Source organism: Pagrus pagrus (genome assembly GCF_965226575.1).
Source record: "Pagrus pagrus genome assembly, chromosome: 3".
Classification (NCBI taxonomy): domain Eukaryota; kingdom Metazoa; phylum Chordata; class Actinopteri; order Spariformes; family Sparidae; genus Pagrus; species Pagrus pagrus.
The window spans coordinates 18,108,245-18,129,097 of NC_140187.1; the positions used below are offsets into that span (position 1 = coordinate 18,108,245).

General features: G+C 40.3%; 3 protein-coding genes across 4 annotated transcripts; all 3 read right to left on the reverse strand.

Annotated features, from left to right (window-relative positions):
- Window positions 1-120: 120 nt before the first annotated feature.
- On the reverse strand, window positions 121-7,203 carry eps8l3a (EPS8 signaling adaptor L3a). The gene is made up of 20 exons (XM_084348855.1): window positions 7,119-7,203; window positions 6,458-6,537; window positions 6,269-6,342; window positions 6,119-6,183; window positions 5,877-6,035; window positions 4,729-4,878; window positions 4,576-4,640; window positions 4,417-4,487; window positions 4,197-4,321; window positions 3,960-4,065; window positions 3,812-3,885; window positions 3,622-3,696; window positions 3,286-3,431; window positions 2,283-2,520; window positions 2,138-2,181; window positions 1,953-2,049; window positions 1,758-1,862; window positions 1,229-1,314; window positions 448-580; window positions 121-363 (listed from the first exon to the last, which is right to left on the reverse strand). The coding sequence occupies exons 2-20, from the start codon at window positions 6,520-6,522 to the stop codon at window positions 352-354; spliced, it is 1,890 nt and encodes a 629-aa protein (XP_084204981.1). The 5' UTR covers window positions 6,523-6,537; window positions 7,119-7,203; the 3' UTR covers window positions 121-351.
- A 1,839-nt stretch (window positions 7,204-9,042) lies between these two features.
- irf6 (interferon regulatory factor 6) lies at window positions 9,043-15,125 on the reverse strand. Of its 2 annotated transcripts, none has more exons than XM_084348522.1 (8): window positions 14,830-15,125; window positions 14,322-14,496; window positions 12,614-12,809; window positions 12,425-12,523; window positions 12,036-12,302; window positions 10,648-11,040; window positions 10,405-10,523; window positions 9,043-10,050 (listed from the first exon to the last, which is right to left on the reverse strand). In XM_084348522.1, exons 2-8 carry the CDS (start codon window positions 14,493-14,495, stop codon window positions 9,820-9,822), a joined length of 1,479 nt encoding a protein of 492 aa, XP_084204648.1. In that variant the 5' UTR covers window position 14,496; window positions 14,830-15,125; the 3' UTR covers window positions 9,043-9,819. The 2 variants fall into 2 exon arrangements, with proteins under 2 accessions (XP_084204648.1, XP_084204647.1); XM_084348521.1 differs by having other exon boundaries at window positions 14,322-14,500.
- A 2,831-nt stretch (window positions 15,126-17,956) lies between these two features.
- On the reverse strand, window positions 17,957-20,408 carry LOC311254690 (guanylyl cyclase-activating protein 1-like; the record flags this gene model as incomplete). Its single annotated transcript, XM_084348573.1, has 4 exons — window positions 17,957-18,087; window positions 18,215-18,305; window positions 19,234-19,383; window positions 20,211-20,408. The coding sequence occupies 4 exons, from the start codon at window positions 20,406-20,408 to the stop codon at window positions 17,957-17,959; spliced, it is 570 nt and encodes a 189-aa protein (XP_084204699.1).
- Window positions 20,409-20,853: the final 445 nt, after the last annotated feature.

Consider the following 20,853-nt stretch of genomic DNA (forward strand, 5'->3'; position numbering starts at 1 on the left):
GCATGTGTGTCAGATGGATCTTTTATTTACAGGTCACATAATGAGCACATTGATTAGGGTTTGAGCTCGTTACACATTTCAGACCGTGACAGTTTGTGAACCACAGTGCTGCTGGAGAAACTGTCTACATGCACTTTAATTTACATTTGATCAGATAACTTTCCAGCTGATTAACAACTCTACGAATATATATTATTTGATACAATATGTGGAAGATAATATGTAATGCCAAAGAAGCTGTAAACCTAAACTCACTTATTGCTGAATATTACAGTTTACAATATTTGACAACTGCTGACTTGTTTTCGTCCGTGATGATTTCTCCCTCTTCGACGTTCTCCTCCTGCTTCCTTAACTGGCAGCCTGCAGTGTTGAAGCAAAACACTCATCAGTGAGATAATAATGAACCTGGAATCAAATGAAGCTGCCCTGCAGTCCGTCACTTACAGTCAAAGAAGATTTGACCGCCTGTAACTGGAAGAAGACTCGCCCCCCTTCCTCTGGACACACTGTCTTCAGTTCCTCTCTCGACATCCCCAGGAGCATGGAGCCGCTCAGCACGCCCAGGCAGCGTATAGTGCTGCAAGTAATACAGTAATATTGATCTGTCCTTAATCAATAATGGGGTGCATTTGAGAAGAATAAGTGTCACTTCAACAAAAAGATTTCCGGTCACTCTGAACAATAGCTTAATCATTAAAGGGGTATTCCAGCAATTTTGTATTGCAGAAAAATTCAAACAAATAGTAAAAATCAAAGCAGCAGATGACAATATATCCTGGCTTTTAACAAGAGGTAAGGTCCAAAACACTGGATCCTACATTTCCCATAATGCAACTCAACAGTGTCTTTCATTAGACCCTTTCCCGCATCTTAAATGCCCAATGCTCTCTTTAACCCACACCACCAGTTTCTAATACAGGCTTTCCGTTCAAAGTTCAAGTGTCAAGTCTGTACCAAGATGACAAAATAATCCTGATGACATAAAATTAACTGTAGCATCGTCAGGGGACACGTGATGTATAAAATACATGTAGGAGGGCTGCCCCTTTAAAGTGCAAAAACAACAGAAACAAATCCACCACAACACTTCGACTTTATGGATGTGTAACGCAGATTTACACACTTCAGTAACAAGTAATAAGGCAGTGAGGAGAAAAGGAAGACATTGTAAGTGGGAACCCGCATCATCACATATACATTAAATGTAATAACTGTAAGTACTTACATTTTGCTAAAACCCTTGTCTTCGAGCCAGGCTTTCACTTCTGGAGGCTTGGACTTCTTTGTTAGCACAGGAGGTCCTTCAGTTTGCTGACAAAACAGAACAATAATTCACTGTGATTTGACTTGAATGTATGGGTGGAAACTACGTCCTGATTACACCAATGACACAATCAGCGTTATACAATGTTTAGAGCTGCAGTTTTCAGAAGTTCTGAAAAACTGTAAATGAGTCACATTTCATTTTGTAGATGTTCTAATCATATTTGCATGTTTGCACTGTAGTGGTTATTTTTCCTCTCCAGTAAATGTCAGCCAAAAGGTCAACATCACTGAGAAGTTAATGAAATACAGTTTGAAATAGTATCTAAATTCCTCCACTGGTTGAGAAAAAGTGTAATCTGAGGCTGACATCCTGTTTTCTGACAGTGAAGTTCCTGCTTTCCTTCACCATCATCACCAGGATCATCTACAGGTGTTAAGTCTTCCTGTAATATTGAGTAGAAGTTGACCTTCGTGTTAGTGTCACCCACCTGGATAGGCTGCTCATCTGGAGGCCCCAGGGCATTATTGGGAACAAAGCCTTCCTCCCCTCTGTTGTTCCTCACTTTCCACCACTGCTTTGATTTGTCCAGCAGCTGTGGGTCGACAAAACAAAGAAATCATGCTGTTGGTCGAAACAGCGGAGAAGAGAACAGAAAAAGCTGTTGGTTCATCTTAATACTCACCATAACAAGTTCTCCTTTTCTGACGGTGAGCTCTCTGTCATTTCTTGAAATGAAATCGGCGATAACACGCATGGGCTTCGGTTGTGCCTCAACAAAGCTGAAAAACACATCACAGGGCATCAAAAACCTTTGAGGTTTAAAACTTTCACAGTTCATTGAATTATACTTCATGTGCTTGTGCATACCGTGATTTTCTGGGGGTCTGTGGTGGTCTCGACTGGGCTGAAGTCTACAAAGAAAAAATACATGGTTTTGTTATGTTTTTTCTTCTTTCTGGTCTCCACACTACCTGTCCATCTGCACTGGTGAATGTTTGATGTGGAGGTTTACCTGGTTGGGTGCACGTGGTGGACTCTGCCGTCTGCTCACAGCTTCTCGTGGTGCAGGTGGTGGACTCTGCCGTCTGCTCACAGCTTCTCGTGGTGCAGGTGGTGGACTTTGCCGTCTGCTCAGAGCTTCTCGGGGTGCAGGTGGTTCAGGTGTTGCAGACACCTCAGGTGGCTGCCAGCCATCAGAGAACTCCAGAGTGTACGTCGGGATGTCCTCATCGTCTTCGGGCCACTGGGTGCTGGTAATGTTGTCAAAATCATAACTGATTATTATTCACAGATACGCAGCAGCTTAAAAGTACCAATGCAACAGTGGAATGTAATGTAAAAATACTTAATTACAGTAATCTGGCATAAACTCACGTCATCAAAAGTGACATTAGCAGCATTTTACTGGTGCAGCTAAAGATAGACTACTTTATATACAGTTGGTAGATTTGTCCAGTGGTTCACAAGATAAATCTTGGGGCTTGTGAGATGATTAAGAACAAAAGACAAAGTTATGCTCCACAAATATATATTCATTTTATTGGATTGGTTTCTGGGATCTTTTTTATTGTGAAAAACTTTATAGTTTTAACTCTTTGGGGCTGGGACAGCTATTTATTGCAACTCTTTGAGAAGTTTAAACAAAGACTTAATCTAAACACTGACTTTTTCTTAGGGATTTGCAAGCCCAAAGGGTTGGGAGCAGCCACTTGTTTAGTCTTTAATGATATATAGTATTTTATAGACATACTGTATGTTTTTTTTTGCCACTCGCATTCATGTCCCAGCTGAAAGAAATGAGGTTCGAAGTGGTATCACAAGACTGGATGCAACACAATACATAGACGTCATTAAGACGACATTAACACTGTTACTTCTTCACATCCTGTTGATAATGTTTTGAATGTTTTATAATTCTGGAAATATCTTACAAATAGCCTCTTTTGGTACATTACTTTAGGTGTAGTGAGCATCGTTCTCTCATACAGATAATAAAACAGCGTCCTTTGTCCCACCTGGGGATGTTCCAGGCGTCGCCCAGAGTCTGCCACAGCTGGTCCTCCTCTGTGGACGCCTCCTCACTCATCAGACGGATACACTGAGGAATCAGCAGCGGCGCCACAATGGTGGGTGGCAGATCATCAGGGCAGTGAGATACCACCTGGTGAGGAGAAGATAACTCTCTCTGTTAACAAAAAAACTCCTAGAATTATCAAACACAGATATCAGAGAAAATTCATGAACAACACTTCAAAAATATAAATATTAAGTGACACTAATAGAACATTTTAACAGTGAAGTTACTCAAAATTACCAAAATCAAATAAAATTGAAAACATTTAGTCACTTACGAATGCTAATGTGGAGAATAAGGAGTGAACTAATTCAGGAGCGCTGGGATTATTAATCTTTCCATTGAGCTCTCCCTGTAAACATGAAAACATAACAATGAATAATATATAACACACACACTGTACAAGAAGAGTGAACAGAAATAACAGACCGAGATGATAGGATGTGATTGTGACTAAAGACACTCACCAGGAGGTTGAAACCAGATTTGATCTTATGGAGACACGCTGCGAAGTCTTCTGCAGGTGGCATGCCGTCCATCACTAAAGAAATCAAATAAAAACATGATGAAGCCGTCACAACTGGTACAATTTCTATCCTTCGTTTGCTAGATTACCTTTTCCTTTCTTCTTCTTCTTCTTCTTCTTTGCATTTTTAGCCACTACTGCAGCAATTTGTCCCATAAAGATTTCAATGTCATTTAAAATATGGTTCAAGATATCCTGTAAAGAGAGGAGGACAGGAAAATCATTTCCACATTCTTCTCTTAAATGTTAGGAAAAAAAACTGTCACAACATTTCAGTGTATTAACTATAGCTTTGACATTCCCTGTGTCTGAATGAGGACACTCACTACATCCCTGTCCAGCTCTGTGTACCGGCCTGGCGGAGACAGAGGTTCTTCTTCAGTGATGAAAGGCTGCAGTGGTTCCTCCTCCTCTTCCTCAGGTACAAGCATCTCACAGATGGCATCCACCTCTTAATAGTACGTACAAAGGAGACTGAGGGTTTGTATTGATTCCGACTCCATCACTGTTAATCAATGCAGCAGTAATCTCCTGTTACACACTCACCATAGTCAGGAGGCCCCCACTGAGGCACTGGGTCAACTGCAGGCTTCTGTCCAGCTCTGTCTGCATTGCTGCTTCAAAAAGTGTCAGAGGCATTTTTACGAAAAAAGTAAACAATAGTAAAGTTTCAGATATTTGCTCTTATTTTGTTTAGGGTCTTACCTGTTGCTTGAGTTTTCTTTCCTGCGTCCAAGTGTTTGTGACAGATTTTTTTGAACATAGTCAGCCTGTAAATAACAACAAAAACATATTGACTCACTCATTACTTTCACTTAACAGTCATGATAACAGCCACGTCCACGGGTTTGTTCTCACCCTGACATCATCACACTGAAACAAGAAGACAGTGGTGGTGTTTCTTCTCCCGGCCTGGACCAACACTGTGAGCAGGGAGTTATAAACTCCAGAGTCCAACACAGCCTTTAGATCCAAGACGTCACTGAGAGCAAAGGACTCCAGTTCCTCCTGAGAAAACACAGCGGGTCTTTAGACATACAACTGTTTTATGATATGGAAATCCTCAGCTGAGTTTTGGTTAGGTTTTGGCACAAAACATCTTTGTTAGGTTTAGGGAAATCACAATTTTGGCTGAAATATGTACTTAGTAAAGGTTCAGGAAACATCATGGTTTGGGTTTAAATTACTACTCTAAGGTCTGAAGACCTTCAGTGTCATGGTTACACTAAAAACCACATGGATTAAGATGTAGTACATGATTCTGGAGAAGGAGAGGCTTGTTGAGTCTTTTTCCTACATTGTCAAACACCAAAACTTTGGGTTGACACAACCTGGGAATAGGACTCAACAAGGAACTGTCTTTCTCCATAACTGCACCAAGGCAACACTTTTTATTCATGTTCGGATACGAACGTTGACTTGTGTCAGGAAACAAGAGAGACACGGTGGACTCCAGTTTTTAAGTCTGACATTTTGATCATAACGTCAATTCACATCCTCCTTTTGCTCCTCGTACAGCAGCTAGAGGGCTTTGTCACTTAAACGTTAACATATTCCGCTTGGAGGGATTTGCTGAAACAACTCATTTTTTAATTTTTCTTGGGGGTCAGTCTTAGATATAAAGTGGGGTGTCATCTGCGTACAGTTGAAAGCAGCTGGCATGTTGAAAGGCACAGACCCTAATGGCAGAGATTACAGACAGCAGAATCAGGCCTCGGACGAAACCTTGGGGAACACAACAAGAAAAAATGTACTCTTTCTGAGCAGGGTTAGGGTTACGGTTGTGCAAGAGAGCCAATCCACATCTCCAACGGTTCTATAAGTAGCTCATGATTGACTGTATAAATCATTGTCTTTGAAGAGCGTGGTCTAACATATTGCTCCAAAATCTGATGACTCTGAAGGTTATAAAGCATAATTAATTTTATCATAATGATCTTTAATGCTCTGGGTGTGGTCACTGTCATCTTGGATCTGTCACCGTCATGTCTGTCTCTGGAACCCACCTTGGTTTCAATGTCTGTGAGCAGCAGTGAGGGACCGCGCACCTCCATCAGCATTCTCTGACCCCACACTCGTCCCATCTCTTCCAGCAGGTTCAGCCGCTCCACACAGTCAGCTACGTTTTTCAACTCCTTCCCATCCAGATCACAAGTGAATAAGTGCTGCGGCAGAGACGCATTGAAACATCAAACATGGCATGACTCAGAAAGGGTCATACTTGTTTGGGTAATGTGACATGTGATACCTCCACTCTGTACTGAAATTTGTCCATCATGTTGTTCATTGATTCCGCATACACCTGCCTTTGCACTGTTAAAGAACAAACCAGAGCTCTGTATTATTCATCAAATATGCATTACAGTTGATTATGCCAAGTACAGCAGTGTTAACTTACAGTAAATTGACTTCGCGCTGGGTTTCGACAGATTCGATGCCTGTGATGACACATCATCCATAGTGGAGTAACCACTATCACAACAAATGCAAAACCTTAACAACATTGATCATCTTCATAGGAATAAAGGAATTAATGAAGCAATCAACCAATTAATCAATCAACCACATAAAACTTTGAGATACATACTTAGACCGGATCGAATCTGCAAAGCTGTTGGTGTCAGTACCAAAGGGACTGTTATTCCTGAACATTGCGATCTACCACACCTGTAATATCATGTATGATGTGAATAAAACACATCATAAATGTGTCATGTCAGTGGTATGAGCTGACACAGCAACTTGCAATCATTTGTTTTGGGAGGTTTGTTATACAATCAGCTGAGAAATCCAAAGTTTTGTCAAGTTGTGATTGACGACTTTTCAACTTTCATACATTATGTCAGACACAAAATGAGTCATAGCAAAAACATCACCTTTGTTAAAGCAATGAATGGCTCTTTAATCATTAACTAGTTATAGTCACCTAGCAACACAGCACTGTGATAACCCTGACAAAGACATCTTTATGGTGCTGTTAAAATATTTCAAGAGTTTACACAATAAATAGTGACATTAAACATAAAGGAGGTCATCATAATAATAGAGAAGTCTACTATCTGTTCTGATCCGATCTGTTCCTAAAATTGTGTCACTGTGAGGATTATAAGGAAGACTGTGGTGACGTGGATTTTATGTGACTTGTCCTAAATTAAATGCAAACAAACAGGAACCTTCCCCACAGATCATTTACACAAATGACAAAGATACATCCAGTGTAGTGGAGATTCATTATCAAAAGCTCTTACCTTTGGTGTCTGACAGGTGATTGTTCTTGGTACTTCCTTCTGTATTTTTTACCGTTTAGTTCCAATACGCATTTTTTAATCCTGTTCCTCAGTCAACGATACCACACACTCAAGACCTTCTGCCAGGTAGTAAAAGGGAAGGACAAAGTCCAGCATCGGTAGCTGCTGAGCTGATTCCGTTGAGGGTGTAAGATCTCTGTGTGGCATCCAATCCGAGCAAAGGTAACTGATATGGAGGAAATCACCTCCTCACGCTGGAAAAACGTAAAGGTTTCCAGGTCTATAAATGAGAGCTTGTATGCGCTATCAGCGTTTCGTCATTTTTTCCATCCTACAATTCGACCTTCAACTCTCCTATTTTTTTCATCCTCACAGAAAATAACAATTACGTTGAAAGAAGGTATAAAGGGGAGCTCGTTGAATTGCACTATTGATATTGAATGTGAACAATTATATTCAAGGAGGGTCATATCTTTGTAAAAAAAAATCAATGTCAATCAAATTAATCTCTATTAAACATCCACCTCTAAATGCTTCCTGCTGTCTTTCTCGATGCCCCCTCCTCATATACTGTTTACATGTGCTCACTACTGAAGAAAGAACTTAAAGATGAAAGACAGGAAATTTCCTCAGTGTTGTCAAGTTGTAGCACTTCAAATGTCAATATTTCTTCTCTCCACCCTTCATCTCCTCATAAAAACCACACAAGTGGACACCATGTCTTCTGAATCACACGGCCAAACATTAACTAGAATGAATTCCTTAGTGATGAAATAAGCACGAGGTAAACAACATGACTATATAAAGCTCAAAGGATCATTCAGAGGAGTCATATGTTTGAAAATGATACAGAAATGCAAGGGTCACCTTCTTGCCATTCTATATAAAGCAACATTATGTAGAAATTGGCCATTTGGTGCGTTTTTTGTCAGACATAATGTAGGTGCTAACTACAAACAAAACTCATTACATCATAACAATGTTATGTGTTGAAAACGTGTATGTTAAAGTACACACCTATGTAACGCTGTGATCCTACCCTCTCACTGAAGTTACGCAGTGCAGAAACATTCATTCAAACATTCACCCTATCACAAGACACTGAACCATCACAACGATTTTGAGGCTGTTATTGTAAGGTTAAAAAAAAGTTACATAATGTTGCTTTAATGTCACCAGGTTGGACTGATTTGGGTTAGATAAGTCCTAAAACTGACATAGCTGGAGTGCTGAGGATGAAGTGAGGAGTCTGAGGAGAGAAGCAGCTCTGTAGTCTGGTGGTATGGCGGTGATAAGAAAAAGGTTACTTTGTTTCACCATTGTGATCTTTTGTCCATAGAATCAAAAACAACAACAACAAAAAGGTAGCCTTAAATTGCAATAAATTCAGATTTTGACTTGTAACGGGGTATTTTGCTGTTATCTACCTAATGTATCTGAATACTTCTTTCACCAGTGCTGTTAATTATGAAGCATTTTTATGTTATTTAACAGATCAATCAGCATGGTATCAAAACTTTAGCAATCTATACCAAATATGCTGTTTTCATTTTGTATGTAGGAATACAATAAACACTGGTGTCAGAGCAGATGAGGAACAGATTTGTTCTGTTACCAGTAAGTCCAATGACATAGTTGCCCTTTATCATCAGGTGACTGTAAATCAAATGAATGTAACAAACCAAACCTCACTTGGGAGGTTGAGGACCTCTTCTGATGTGGACACTGCACAAAAACACATCACACAACACTGAACCTGTCCCAGACCTGTTGCTGTTAAACTGAACCACTGGAGGTCAGCAGTGCTACGTGAGCACATCAAGAAAATACAGAGCCCTTTGAAGGGGCTGCAGAGCTGATATATTGAACTCTTCTTGCCCTGAATCACATTAGTAATCATCAAAGTCATTAATAAACTCCAGTGTTAGTTTGGCTTTTTTATTGATAAAATAAACATACAATATCAGGATAAATGCACTTACGTTCAACTAGGCATAAAACATAATTCAGCACCTCAAAGTGCAGTGGTATCCATATTAAAACAGATCCATACAGCTGAATGTTGTTTAGCTGGACACATTAAATGACTTAAAATCAAAAATACAATATAAATGGAGAAATAAAACAACCAACGACAAAGGAAACTGATACTTGGGACAACAAAACACGATACACCTAATAACGTGCTCGCAGGATAATGGGATCTCAGACAGTCGAGTACAGCAGTCCGTTTAATTGTAAATGAACAAAAGAAGAAACTACCCATGCTTTAATTCACATTTACCTATATGTTAAAAAATATACAAATCCTATGCTTCAAAACATTACATATGAGCTCAAAAGATAAAAATCATTCTGCCTGTTTCATGGCTATAGGCAAGATTTGGTAATCACTGACTCGTTTTGGAGACATAAGGCACAGGACACTTTCTGTAACTCATTAACTAGGTTAAACGTTCGCCAGCAGGACTTTGGCCCATGCAGTCACCACATCTGTCTACGGCCCATGAACACATAATGCAGAGTAGTGCAGGTCCGAAGCCCTACTTCTTTATACAGAAAAACACATTTACACTAGAGAAAAGCAGAAGACTCCTACAGTAAATTGTGCACACTTCTAAATACGATTACACATAAGTACTTCTTTGCTAACAGTAGGTAACTCAGTTATGATATATGTTAGTTCACAGTGTGGGCTGCTTCACTGTCCCTGCATAACCTGGACGATGTTCAGGCCCGGGCCGGGCGGCAACGCCCAGCCATCCTGGCCCTGGTGGGTCTGTAGCAGGCAGTACAGCTGCTTTAGGTGGGTCACTATGTTGTCTTTGATGTCCGGGATTGAAATCTGCAGGCGAACGCTGCCGCTGTCGAAGGATCGTGTATTGTCTCCGGTAAACATCTCAGTGATCATGCGCGCCACCACTGGAACGATCTGCAGGATGAAGGACCAGTATGAGTCACACAATCAGACACTTAACACAAAGAAAATGTAGTAAAAATAGAGTGAAGTCATGTATCAAAAAGAAATATGAGAGTTGTGTGAATAAAAGAAGTGAAGTTAAATTAAGCAGCCCTCATTTTCTTTAAATAATTGAAAAATGTTTAAATAAAAAAGATATTTTCATCTTGTACAATCATAAAAACATTTTTTTCATTCAGAGAAATATTTCCATGCAGTTTGATGGAGTAAACTATTCTTTCAAATGCTGTAAACAAAGTGAAGAATCTGAGCCGTGATTACTGTCATTCAAACTCTTGATACGAAACAACTTCTACAACTTCTTACCTGAACCATGATGAGTTTCCTCTCCCGGGGCCTCCCATCAGGCCACTCCTCTCCAAAACATAGGCTGATTTCAAACTGAGGGGGGATTGGTGTCTGACCGCGCTGGTGGGCTATCACCCCTACATCCAACACAAATACATGTATCAGATTTCTTTCGAACATTACATAAAAAATACTAATTATTTCAGTAGCATCTTGATAAAACCTAGATCATTTTACACTAAATATGAGAATTCTGCTTACCACTGAGAAAAGACTCCAGGCAAAACAGTTTGACCTTCCTCTGGCGCTCTATAAGATTTGGTGCAGCTGGATTTGGAGCACAGGGGCCCGACCAGTACACCTTGCACTGGCAGAGACGGACTGCGTAGATATCGTGGCCGCTGACCTCCAGGATCAGGCCTCTGTCCATCACATCCAGCAGGCGGCTGGTGAAGACCCTCTGCTTGTCGTTGGTGATGTGCTCTGTGGTCGGGAAGCGCAGCTGCTCCAGGTTCACCGGGCCGAACAGCTCCTCCTGGTTCACCATGGGGCCGAGGTCTCCGTAGAACAGCCTGCAGCCCTGAGGGTTACTGACGTTGGCTGTGGGACACATCTCCTTTCCTCTGTACAGGAACGTCACCTCCAGGTCTGTCACTGGGGCAGAGACAAATGAAGGCGCATATTAAAACTATGTTCGATGTTCAACATGACATAAGTGGTCTTTGTGCAGTTTTCAATCGAGAATATGCCAAAAAGGATTAGTTAATTATCATATTGTTTCATTTACAACTGAAGGCTCAAATTAAAAAAGGGACAGTTCAACCAAAACATAATCCAACTGTACCTGGAGTATTCTTTACTATCATCAAATGAATTGATTTCTATAACGTAGTATATTGTCAGTGCTAATTCATCTATTGTCATCCAAAGACTATTAAAAGCACATCAGTGAGCCACATAATTGGCTGACACGCTCCTTCATGAATATGAACACTCTAGTTTATTTACATTCACCAAATCAACAAAGGCACTACTTAATCTTTTTGCAGACTCGCCAACACTCCTACATGTAAAAGAGCTTGAAAGTTAAAAAGTCCACACCGACAGGAGCTCCTCTCTCCCACAGAAAACTCCGCTCCTAAAACACCTGGTCAGCGGTCCCGCCTTTAATTCTGTGACTTGGTGACATCACACATGTCACCATGTCATACATTTGCATAATTTATACAGAGCGGCGAGTTCGGCATGTGAGAATTGTTCCAGCACAGCACAGTGGTTGAGTGCCACGGACAGGTTGGTGAGTACTTATGCATTAAGTGAAATACTAACACATTGCTGGTTGAGGTCTCTTCATCTGACAATAACAAGTCTACAGAATATTGCCTGTTCTCTACACACTGCACCTGCTTTCTGTCTCAATGCAATATCAAAACTGTTGAACGTAACGGTGCATGTCATATTTGGTCTTTTGTGGCTAACCGCATGCCAAACAAGCTCGGCTGGAATGAGCTGTAGTAACTGTGCCTGAAGCTTCATGAGGGATCCACACACCTCAAACTGTTGCACTAACTCCATCTGAATCTACTGACTGCAGTCTGAGAAACAGGAAAAAAAAACATTTTGGTGGACTGTCTGAAGTGCACACTTACTCGGGAGGGAACTGATCCACGTCTCCGGAGAGGCAAACAGGGCGTCAGGTAGAGGAGGGGGCTGCATCGAGTGATCGGGCAGAGGAGCAGGGGGCATGTCAGCCAGGGTTGTGGGGTGCATCTCCACATCCACAGGCTCCTCTTTGGGCCAGATCTTAACAGGCTCCTCCTTGGGCCAGACCTCGTTTGATGGGGGGCAGCTGGGGGGCTGCATGGAGGAGTCTGAGCCCATAGGAGACCACATGATGAGAGGAGAGGGGCTGGTGCCTGAAGGAGGAAAGAGCGAAGAATTCGTCATTGACAGCAATCAAACTGAATCTCTTTGCTTTCTCATGCACTGCGAGGATGTTAATAAATACACATGTAATGTATGAGGAGACGCCTCTCACCATTGGATGGGTAAGGAGGGAGAGACTCTGGTGTATCTGGAACATCTTCCTCAATACCTTCTTCATCATGCGGAGTCCAAGAACCAGCGTCTGAAGAAGCTGTGGGGCGAGAGACAGCATCACGAAACGGTAAATATTACAAAAACAACAGTGATTTTGAAAAGTCACATTCAACCCGCGATTCTTCACCTTGGTTACTGAGCGGCTGCGGGATGTCGCAGACGTCATATATCTTCAAAGGATTCATGGGGACCTCTTTGGTGCCGTCGTAGACCAGGTTGAATTCTCGGCTTTTGTTCAGGGCACATCGGAGCTGAGCTTTCCACTTCGCAGGATCAGGTTCATCAGCGCCCTCTTGGAATTTACCGGTCTCCACAGCCCACGCCTGGAGGGATGTTTAAATACAACGGAGGTGTCAGTATCACAAGCCTGCGTTGACAGATTTATATTTCTGCACTGAATCCACACATTTGTACTGTTTCAGTACAGTGGGTGGTTGATGCATGTGAAATATCAAAGATAACAGACAATGATGGTTTGGCCATCATGTACTTTAATCTACTTGAGATTAGAGCTGCAACAAATTGTTGATTAACTGATTCATTTTTCCAGAAAAACATTAAACATTTGCTGGTTCCAGCTTCTTAAATGTAAGGATCTGCTGCTTTTCTTTGTCATTTATGACAGTAAATAAGGAGTCTTTGGGTTTTGGACTGTTTGTTGGACAAAAGAACAAATTCAAGTTGTCATTTTAGGCTCTGGGAAATTGTGATGAGCATTTTTCACTTTTTTTGGGGCATTTTGTAGACAAAAAGCAACCAATTGTGACAAGTAGTCGACGATGAAAATAATCGTTAGCTGCTGCCCTACGTGTTGACACATGGTTATGAACCATGACATGTATTTTTACAACTATACCAGTGGAAACAGACAATTTAAAAATGGACACATTACCCCTAAATACTTTCTTACTTCCTTCCTGTCTTTCCTTTCTTGTGAAGCACATGTACAATGTGACCCAATGTATGTGTTCAGTATCAAGATATTTTAGTTTTTCTAACCTTACACTAATCTTTCGTGTACTTTAAGTATTAGTTTATTTAATTTCCTCTACACCTTTGGCAAAAAGACAGTTGAATATACTCACACAAGGAACATGCACCATCCGGGATTAAACATCAGCATATAATCGCTTAAAAATAGGAGAAAATGCCCCGACATCACTGTTTTAGATCTTCAGTCTCAACAGCGCAAATACAGACCTCATGTTAGACATACCACCTATCCCTTATGGACCTATACTTATACAGTTCATCTCATTAGGTCTCAACCCAGGGGAGCTGCAAGATCATTAACAGGGGCTGCCAGATGGTTGTGGAGAAAAAAATAAACAATTTAGACTGAGGAATAGTTCTTACACTACATTTCCTGTAAAAGTGATATAATACGGCTTTAAAAGGATTTGATCAAATGTTTTTGAGTCAACGTGTGCGTGCAGATGAGTTCTGCTTGGACACACACAAAAAACCCTCTTTTTTTCTTTTTGGCACTTTGAGATTGTTGTAAGTTAAAAGTATCAGGGGTGTCGTGACCTGATTTTTCTCGGGGGTTGTTAAATTAACCGGTTGAGAAACACTGATCCATCTATCCTTAGGCTAGAAGCTTGAGAGATGGCTTATGTAACTGGGTTGGCAAAACCAGATGAGACAAGCAGAGGTTTTTCATTTTATCCTGCAAGATCCTGCTATTTTAAAGCATCAGAAAAAGTTTGAAGCTTCCATAAACATGACATTAAAAACTATAAGTGTCCAACTCTGTCTGAGTGTCTCAGGAAACAAACACTACTTCCATGTATTTATCTCACGGGGTTTTGTTCTGTTAAAAGCTGGAGTTTCACCTTAAATATGGTGTCCTCGTCCTCGTGCTGGGGCGTGTGTCGTGTGGCGTGTTTCCATGGAATCCTGAAGCGCATGGCCTCGCGGTCCATCCACACCAGACCCGGGTATCGCCCGCTGTCCACCTGCGCGACCAGCCAGGGCTTCAGCCGGACACGCCGAGGGGTGACTGACATCCTGACTGACGAGGAGCACACAGACCGGTCAGCCCACAGCGGATTACACCTCTGATTCACCTCCACAACTGTCTGCACGGCTTTCACAAACTCGGTGACAAACAATGCTGCAGGCGAAATCCTGCACATCCGGATACTCCAAACATTTGTAGCCGCTCGCCCACACCTTGACAGAAGGAACTCATTTCTTTCTCACAGTGAAAAGCAGGTAACTCGCAGGTTAGACTCTGCGCGACAGGCTCAGTTTCTTTAAATGTGAGGATTGCAGTGGACTTGATCCAAACCTCGAATGAACAAAGCGAGCAAACACGAAACTAAGGAACGACACACATACCTGTGGAGAACCAGGAAGTGGGAGAGCTCTCTCCTCGACGTCCTGCTGACGGACAGCTGAGGTTAAACCCGAGTGTTTCCTCTCAGATTCACCCTGCAGGGTCCAGACTCGGTCCACCGACGATCACTCCGACAGAGCAGGCTGAGGATAATAACAAGAGAAACGCGTATCTCGGACAGCTCTGGAGAGCTGATGTTGTTCGCTCGGTTTGGCCCTTCCCCTTCTCCCTCACCGAAACTCAGGTACGGCCGTGACGTCACGGCGCTGACACACCTTTTCTGAGCAGCTGGGGACAGTTCTTCAGGAAGCACGTGGACAGGGGGCGTTATTATTTACGAGACTGTCTCAAGGAGAGTATATTTTATCATCCAGTCGGACACAGAAATAATTAGTTATAAAAATTATCATAATGTCCATATAAATATCTTTAATGAGCTTCTGTCTGTCACTGTCTGAAACACGTTATCTTTGGCTTTGTTCACACAGTTATGGACGTATTTTACATTATAGGCTAATTAATATTGGGACTATGAAGGCATAGTCCATTGATAACTCATAATTATGAAATAAAAAGTTATAAGTATGAGATAAAAAGTCTGTATTATGAGATAAAAAGTTATAAGTATGAGATAAAAAGTCTTTATTATGACATAAAAAGTTTTACGTATGAGATAAAACGTCTTTATTTTGAGATACAAAGTCTATTATGAGATAAAAAAAAGTTGTAAGTATGAAATAAAAAGTCTATTATGAGATCAAAAGTTGAGAGTATAAGAGAAAAGACAACATTTAGATAAATGTTGAGTTTCTATCTAATAATTAATCAATAATTATGACTTACCATAGGACTTTTCTTTCATCAAGCTTAGTTTTCATGTCTTTTTTCTGTATAATCTCACAGAGAACTTTGTGAAAAACTATTACATTGCATTTGAATTGCTGAATCCTCCATTAAGAGGAGAGGAAGGCGTCTGTTTTGCCCATTAAAGGTTCTGATGACCCACTTATTCTATTTTTATCCACTGATATTTTTAACATATAATTAGATTTAGCACGAGGAGAAGAGATACGTAGGCTCCAGCTATCTTAAGTGGCCTGTGTTTAGACGGAATATCCCTTCACTGGCCCACATCCAGAACTCAGATTACACACAATATTTATGATGGACATGTTTTGACTCAGCGGGCAGGCACGCAGGGATTTTCCATCCTGAGGAACAATAGTAGCACAAGACAAGAGGTACAGGTGATGATGATGATCCCGTCGCTAATAACAAACCACTCCCTGAAACTACTCCTGGCTTTGAGAGCGTGTGTCTGCTGTCAGCTGCCACCTTTCTCTTTGATTTTCCTGGTTTCGACATCATATGCACAATGACCTGTTGCCTTATGTGTGATGCTAATGCTGTGTTTAGCATTCTGCGATGGGGATGGATGGTTAGCTGTAGTGGGAGGGTGTGTTGGATTGTTTTGGGTCCAGATTATTTCACTTAGTGACAGCTGTCTTTAACATCACAAAGGATTTTTGTTCCCAACCTGAGGGTCAGGGTGCTACAGGGGATACAAAAAAGAAAAAAACAATCCTCTTACACACAATTATTTTGCTCTAATTTTGTCATCTTCTTGTAGATTTATTTTATTTAGGCTATGTCATCTCGTGTTAATATTTCGTGAAAGTAGCCTACCAAAATCCCATTAACTTGTTGCAGTATCAGTATCAAGGTGTTATATCGCCCGGTCCTAGCATTTATGAAGTGCTTTTGAGGGGATTTAGCCTAAAAAATATTACAATATTATTTTAAGGCCACATCACCTGGCCAATATGCAAAATTCTCCTTAACTGTCCACATTAAAGCCATAACTTGTGATAAAGTGTCCTAAGCTACTTGTTAATGGACACAAAGTCCTCCTGATGAATTTTTCCAATTCTTTATAAATCAGTCAGAGCAGTTGGTTAAGATGCTAACAACTAACACCACGGATCATCTTGTTTTTCTAAGTAAAAGCTGTGAATGAACGACAACAAAGAAGTGATCGAATGTGTTACTTTATGTCTGTTACATTAACACTGGATCTGCTTCCTGCTAAACACAAAGCTCTGCAGCCAGCAGACTCCACAGCATCAGAAACTAACCTAATGTGCAAACTTTAATTTAGGAAAACACTGGACTGCAGGCTGACAAAGAAGAAGAACACAATATTTAAAAACTTGTCATGGTTGTAGTGTTAACTTGTTGATTCCAGTTACTTTGCTGTCTGTGACGCCATTTTTTAATTTGGAACAAGCGGCTGATTAAGGAAGAAAGACACATGGCTTTGATCGCGGCTTTTATTTTAAAATAAACATTACCGCTGCAGTTCAGTAGCTCAGTTTTAACTCAGCATCTAATTCATTCAAAGTATAAAAGAGCTTTACTGTAAAGGCTTTAAAAGAATACGTTCATTTAAATATAATGGAGGCTCAGTAATCTCAGATGAAGGAGAATCTCTGCATTTACTGCACATGACATACAACAATACAATTAAGAAAGTTAAAGGGTCTCTGGAATCTAGAAATACATTTTTACCGTAAAACTCAACATGTATTTAACAGCGATGACTAAAATTCATGGCAATAATGGTACTTAATGCACATTGGATAGAAACCACTGGATGGAGTGTTAATTAAGTCCAACAGATGATGCACCTGAACACTTTGGACGATATGAATTATTGATTTGTCTTTATAACATTGAAATTGTTTTGGTTCATTCAAAACCAGAAGACAATTTAATCATAAAGTAAAATAATGACGCCTTTTGTTTTCATTGGGAATTATCGTCACATTAGTAGATGGCTTGTAAATATGTGTTTTAGGTGCATGTTAAAAGCACTAGAAGCTACAGTATGAGGTGTCATGCTTTTGAATTTTGAAGTTTGTATCCTTTCAATGAACACAGCTTCATTATAGATGGAAAGTCTTCGCTGGCCCATGAATATGTGCGGAAAAATCAAAACAGTACAACTGTGCTGTACTTTGATAACGACCCAGAGATCGATCCACATCCATTTGTCCTGATGATGATTCGTCGGTCATCCTGGACCAAGTGTCAGCCGTGGCACACAAAAGTTATATATTTCAGGAAGTATTAGACGTTGGCCCTTATCTCTCCTTGAATTTTCTTGACAATGTGTGTGAGGTCCAAACTCTCTGTTAGTGTCTTCAGCAGCGTTTCGTCGTTCTGGATGCCCTCCACAAACTCTTCATAGGACAGCTCACCTGAAATACAGGAACACACACACTGAACTCAAATCCTTCACTGTTGGCGGGGACAGAAATTCATATTAAGTGAATAATTAACTGTGGTTGCCGATGTCTGCCTGAAGATTTCAGCCTCGGTTCTTACCATCTCCATTGATGTCGATCTTGTCAAACACCATGTTGGCAAAGTCCTCTGCTGACATCTCACAAGGCAATGCATTGATTGCACGGATGGACTAAACACAAAGATGGGAGATCATCAAAAAAGGTGTTACTCTGCATACACCTTCTACATTCTGCATACTTTTACTTCACTATATTACAGAGCTAAGTGTTGCACTTTTTGTTTATTCATTTTATTCACTATTTTAGATTTTATGGCTTTAGTCATTAGCAACCTAACAGAAACATTTTTACGTTGCTCAAATGGTTTAATTTTTATAAATATCTCAGACTCTACAAGGTGAAACCCTCAAACAGTTCACAAAAAACAAGATTAGTCCACAAAGATAATAATAAGAATGTGTGTAGAAGAAGTGTTTTGTCTTATTTTCGACCCGTTTCATAATCTCAACATGCACCAGATTTATTGTGTGACACTTTTAACCCTCAGGTTGGGGAGCACCGGATGATAGTAATAATAGTATACAAAATAATTACAGAAACAAAAGCTTGATGCATCATATAACAACATATAAACACAATATATACAACAGTGATGCATCAACATTAAGAATCTAATGATATAATATGTAATAATATATCATTCACAGCGCCAATTTTCAGCAAAATGAGTACTTTTACTTTTGATACTTTAAGTACATTTAGCTGATAATACTTATGTACTTATACTTCAGTAGAATTTTGAATGCAGGACTTGTAATATAGCATTTCTAAGCTGTTGTGCTGGTACTTTTACTTCAGCAAAAGATCTTCCTCCACAATTAAAAACTGACACTGATTTCCTGATGCTCACATTTCTTCCACCAGTAGGTGTCAGCTAAGCATCAGCTATTTGCCCTCTGAACCTTTCAATTACCACAGTTTGTCCCACACTCCTTTTAGCCTCAGGGGAAAGATCTGAGTGGTCTTAACAGGTTGTTCCAGGGCAGTAGAGTGGGATTTTCATGGGTCTTTTACTTAGCCATGAAAGTTCATGCGCACCTTAATTATCTGAAGCAGTTCATCACGGTCGATGCAGCCACTCCCATCTACGTCATACAGTTTGAAGTACCAGCGGAGCTTCTGCTGCACGCCTCCTTTCAGCACCAGGCTCAGAGCGGCCACATACTCCATGAAGTCAATGAAACCGTCCTGCAAAAAACAAAAAAAAACAAAAAACAAAAATGCACATATTAAAGAATGAGTGAAAAACACTGGCAAATTGTTGAATTAAGACCTTTTTGCTTCCCATTTATAAAACTAAATCTCCAAAAGAGATCTAATGATGCAGTCATAACTCCTGAATAAACATGTCTTTGCGGAAAACAGTTTCTTCCCAGTGGGGGAGCTCACACCTGCTCCTAGTTCCCACGTATGTAAAAAGAGGCTGCAAAAGAGATCAGCTGGGTACGCCGTGTCAATGGGATAAGCCTCCGTCTCTAACAGACTGAGAACAGATTTCTATTAGCAGAAATAACAAGAGAGACTTTCTTCTGCTGAAAACACAAGCAGACACTGGAACAAAATACATGCAATGTTTTTATAAAACTTAAATGAACATGAACCAGTTTCTTTGCTCATACAGCTAATCAACAGGAAATAGAATAGATAATAGATAAACATAAACATAATCATAAACATAAATGTTTTTTAAAAATTGTTGTGGGCTCAGTGTTGAAGATGATGATCATCATAATTCTTGTTTTTAGTGATAGTAATAGATAGATTTTTAGTATTATTGGCACATTCTACATATTATTTGGATTATTCATATTAGCAGCATTATCATAAGATATCTACCTGCAAATAGATACATTTGAATGCGACCTAAAACTTAGATGATACAGTTTATAAACATTTCACTGTTCAGCAAATATAAAAAGCAACTAATGATGAGAACACCTAGAGATTCACCTTTACTAATACAGAAATATGATGATAAATATATTGCCCCGCCAGAAAATTATAAATCATCTTACATCATTCATATCAAACATTGTAAACATAGTCATAACGTAGGCGTTCGACGTAGCCGACAGATTCCTCAGGCCAAAAAATTGCTTGAACTCGTAGTAGGTGAGAAGTCCAGATGGGCACTCAGTCATGAACTTCCTGTACCACTGATGACTCTCACAAGCTTGTATTTCCGCCACACTCGACCCAGGGTTATTTCCCATGTCTGTTTTTCAGAATGAAGATGTAAAAAATCCAGTCAAAATCATAACCAGAACGTACGCATCCACCAAGCATCCGGGCTTGGCCAGTATGCAGACAGAAAAACACTGTTTGCAAGCAGCAGGGCTCAGTATGTGTGTGTGCGTGTGTGTGCGTGTGTGTATTAGCCAATGATCTCTCTGTGCATCTGTGGGAAAAGGCTCAGAAGTTGTAATCCACTTTGCCTCTCAAAGGCTAATTGAAGAGAGCTAATAGCAGAAATAAATCTTTGTGTACAACATGACACAGGCTGACTGAAAAAGAAATCTATATTTAAGATTTCTGACTAATATGAAATCAATCAATTTGAAAATATCAATTAATATCAATTATTACATTCTATGGAGGCATTATAGTGCCTAATGAACTCTGCAATACAAATGGCTGACAAAAAACCACTTCCATATT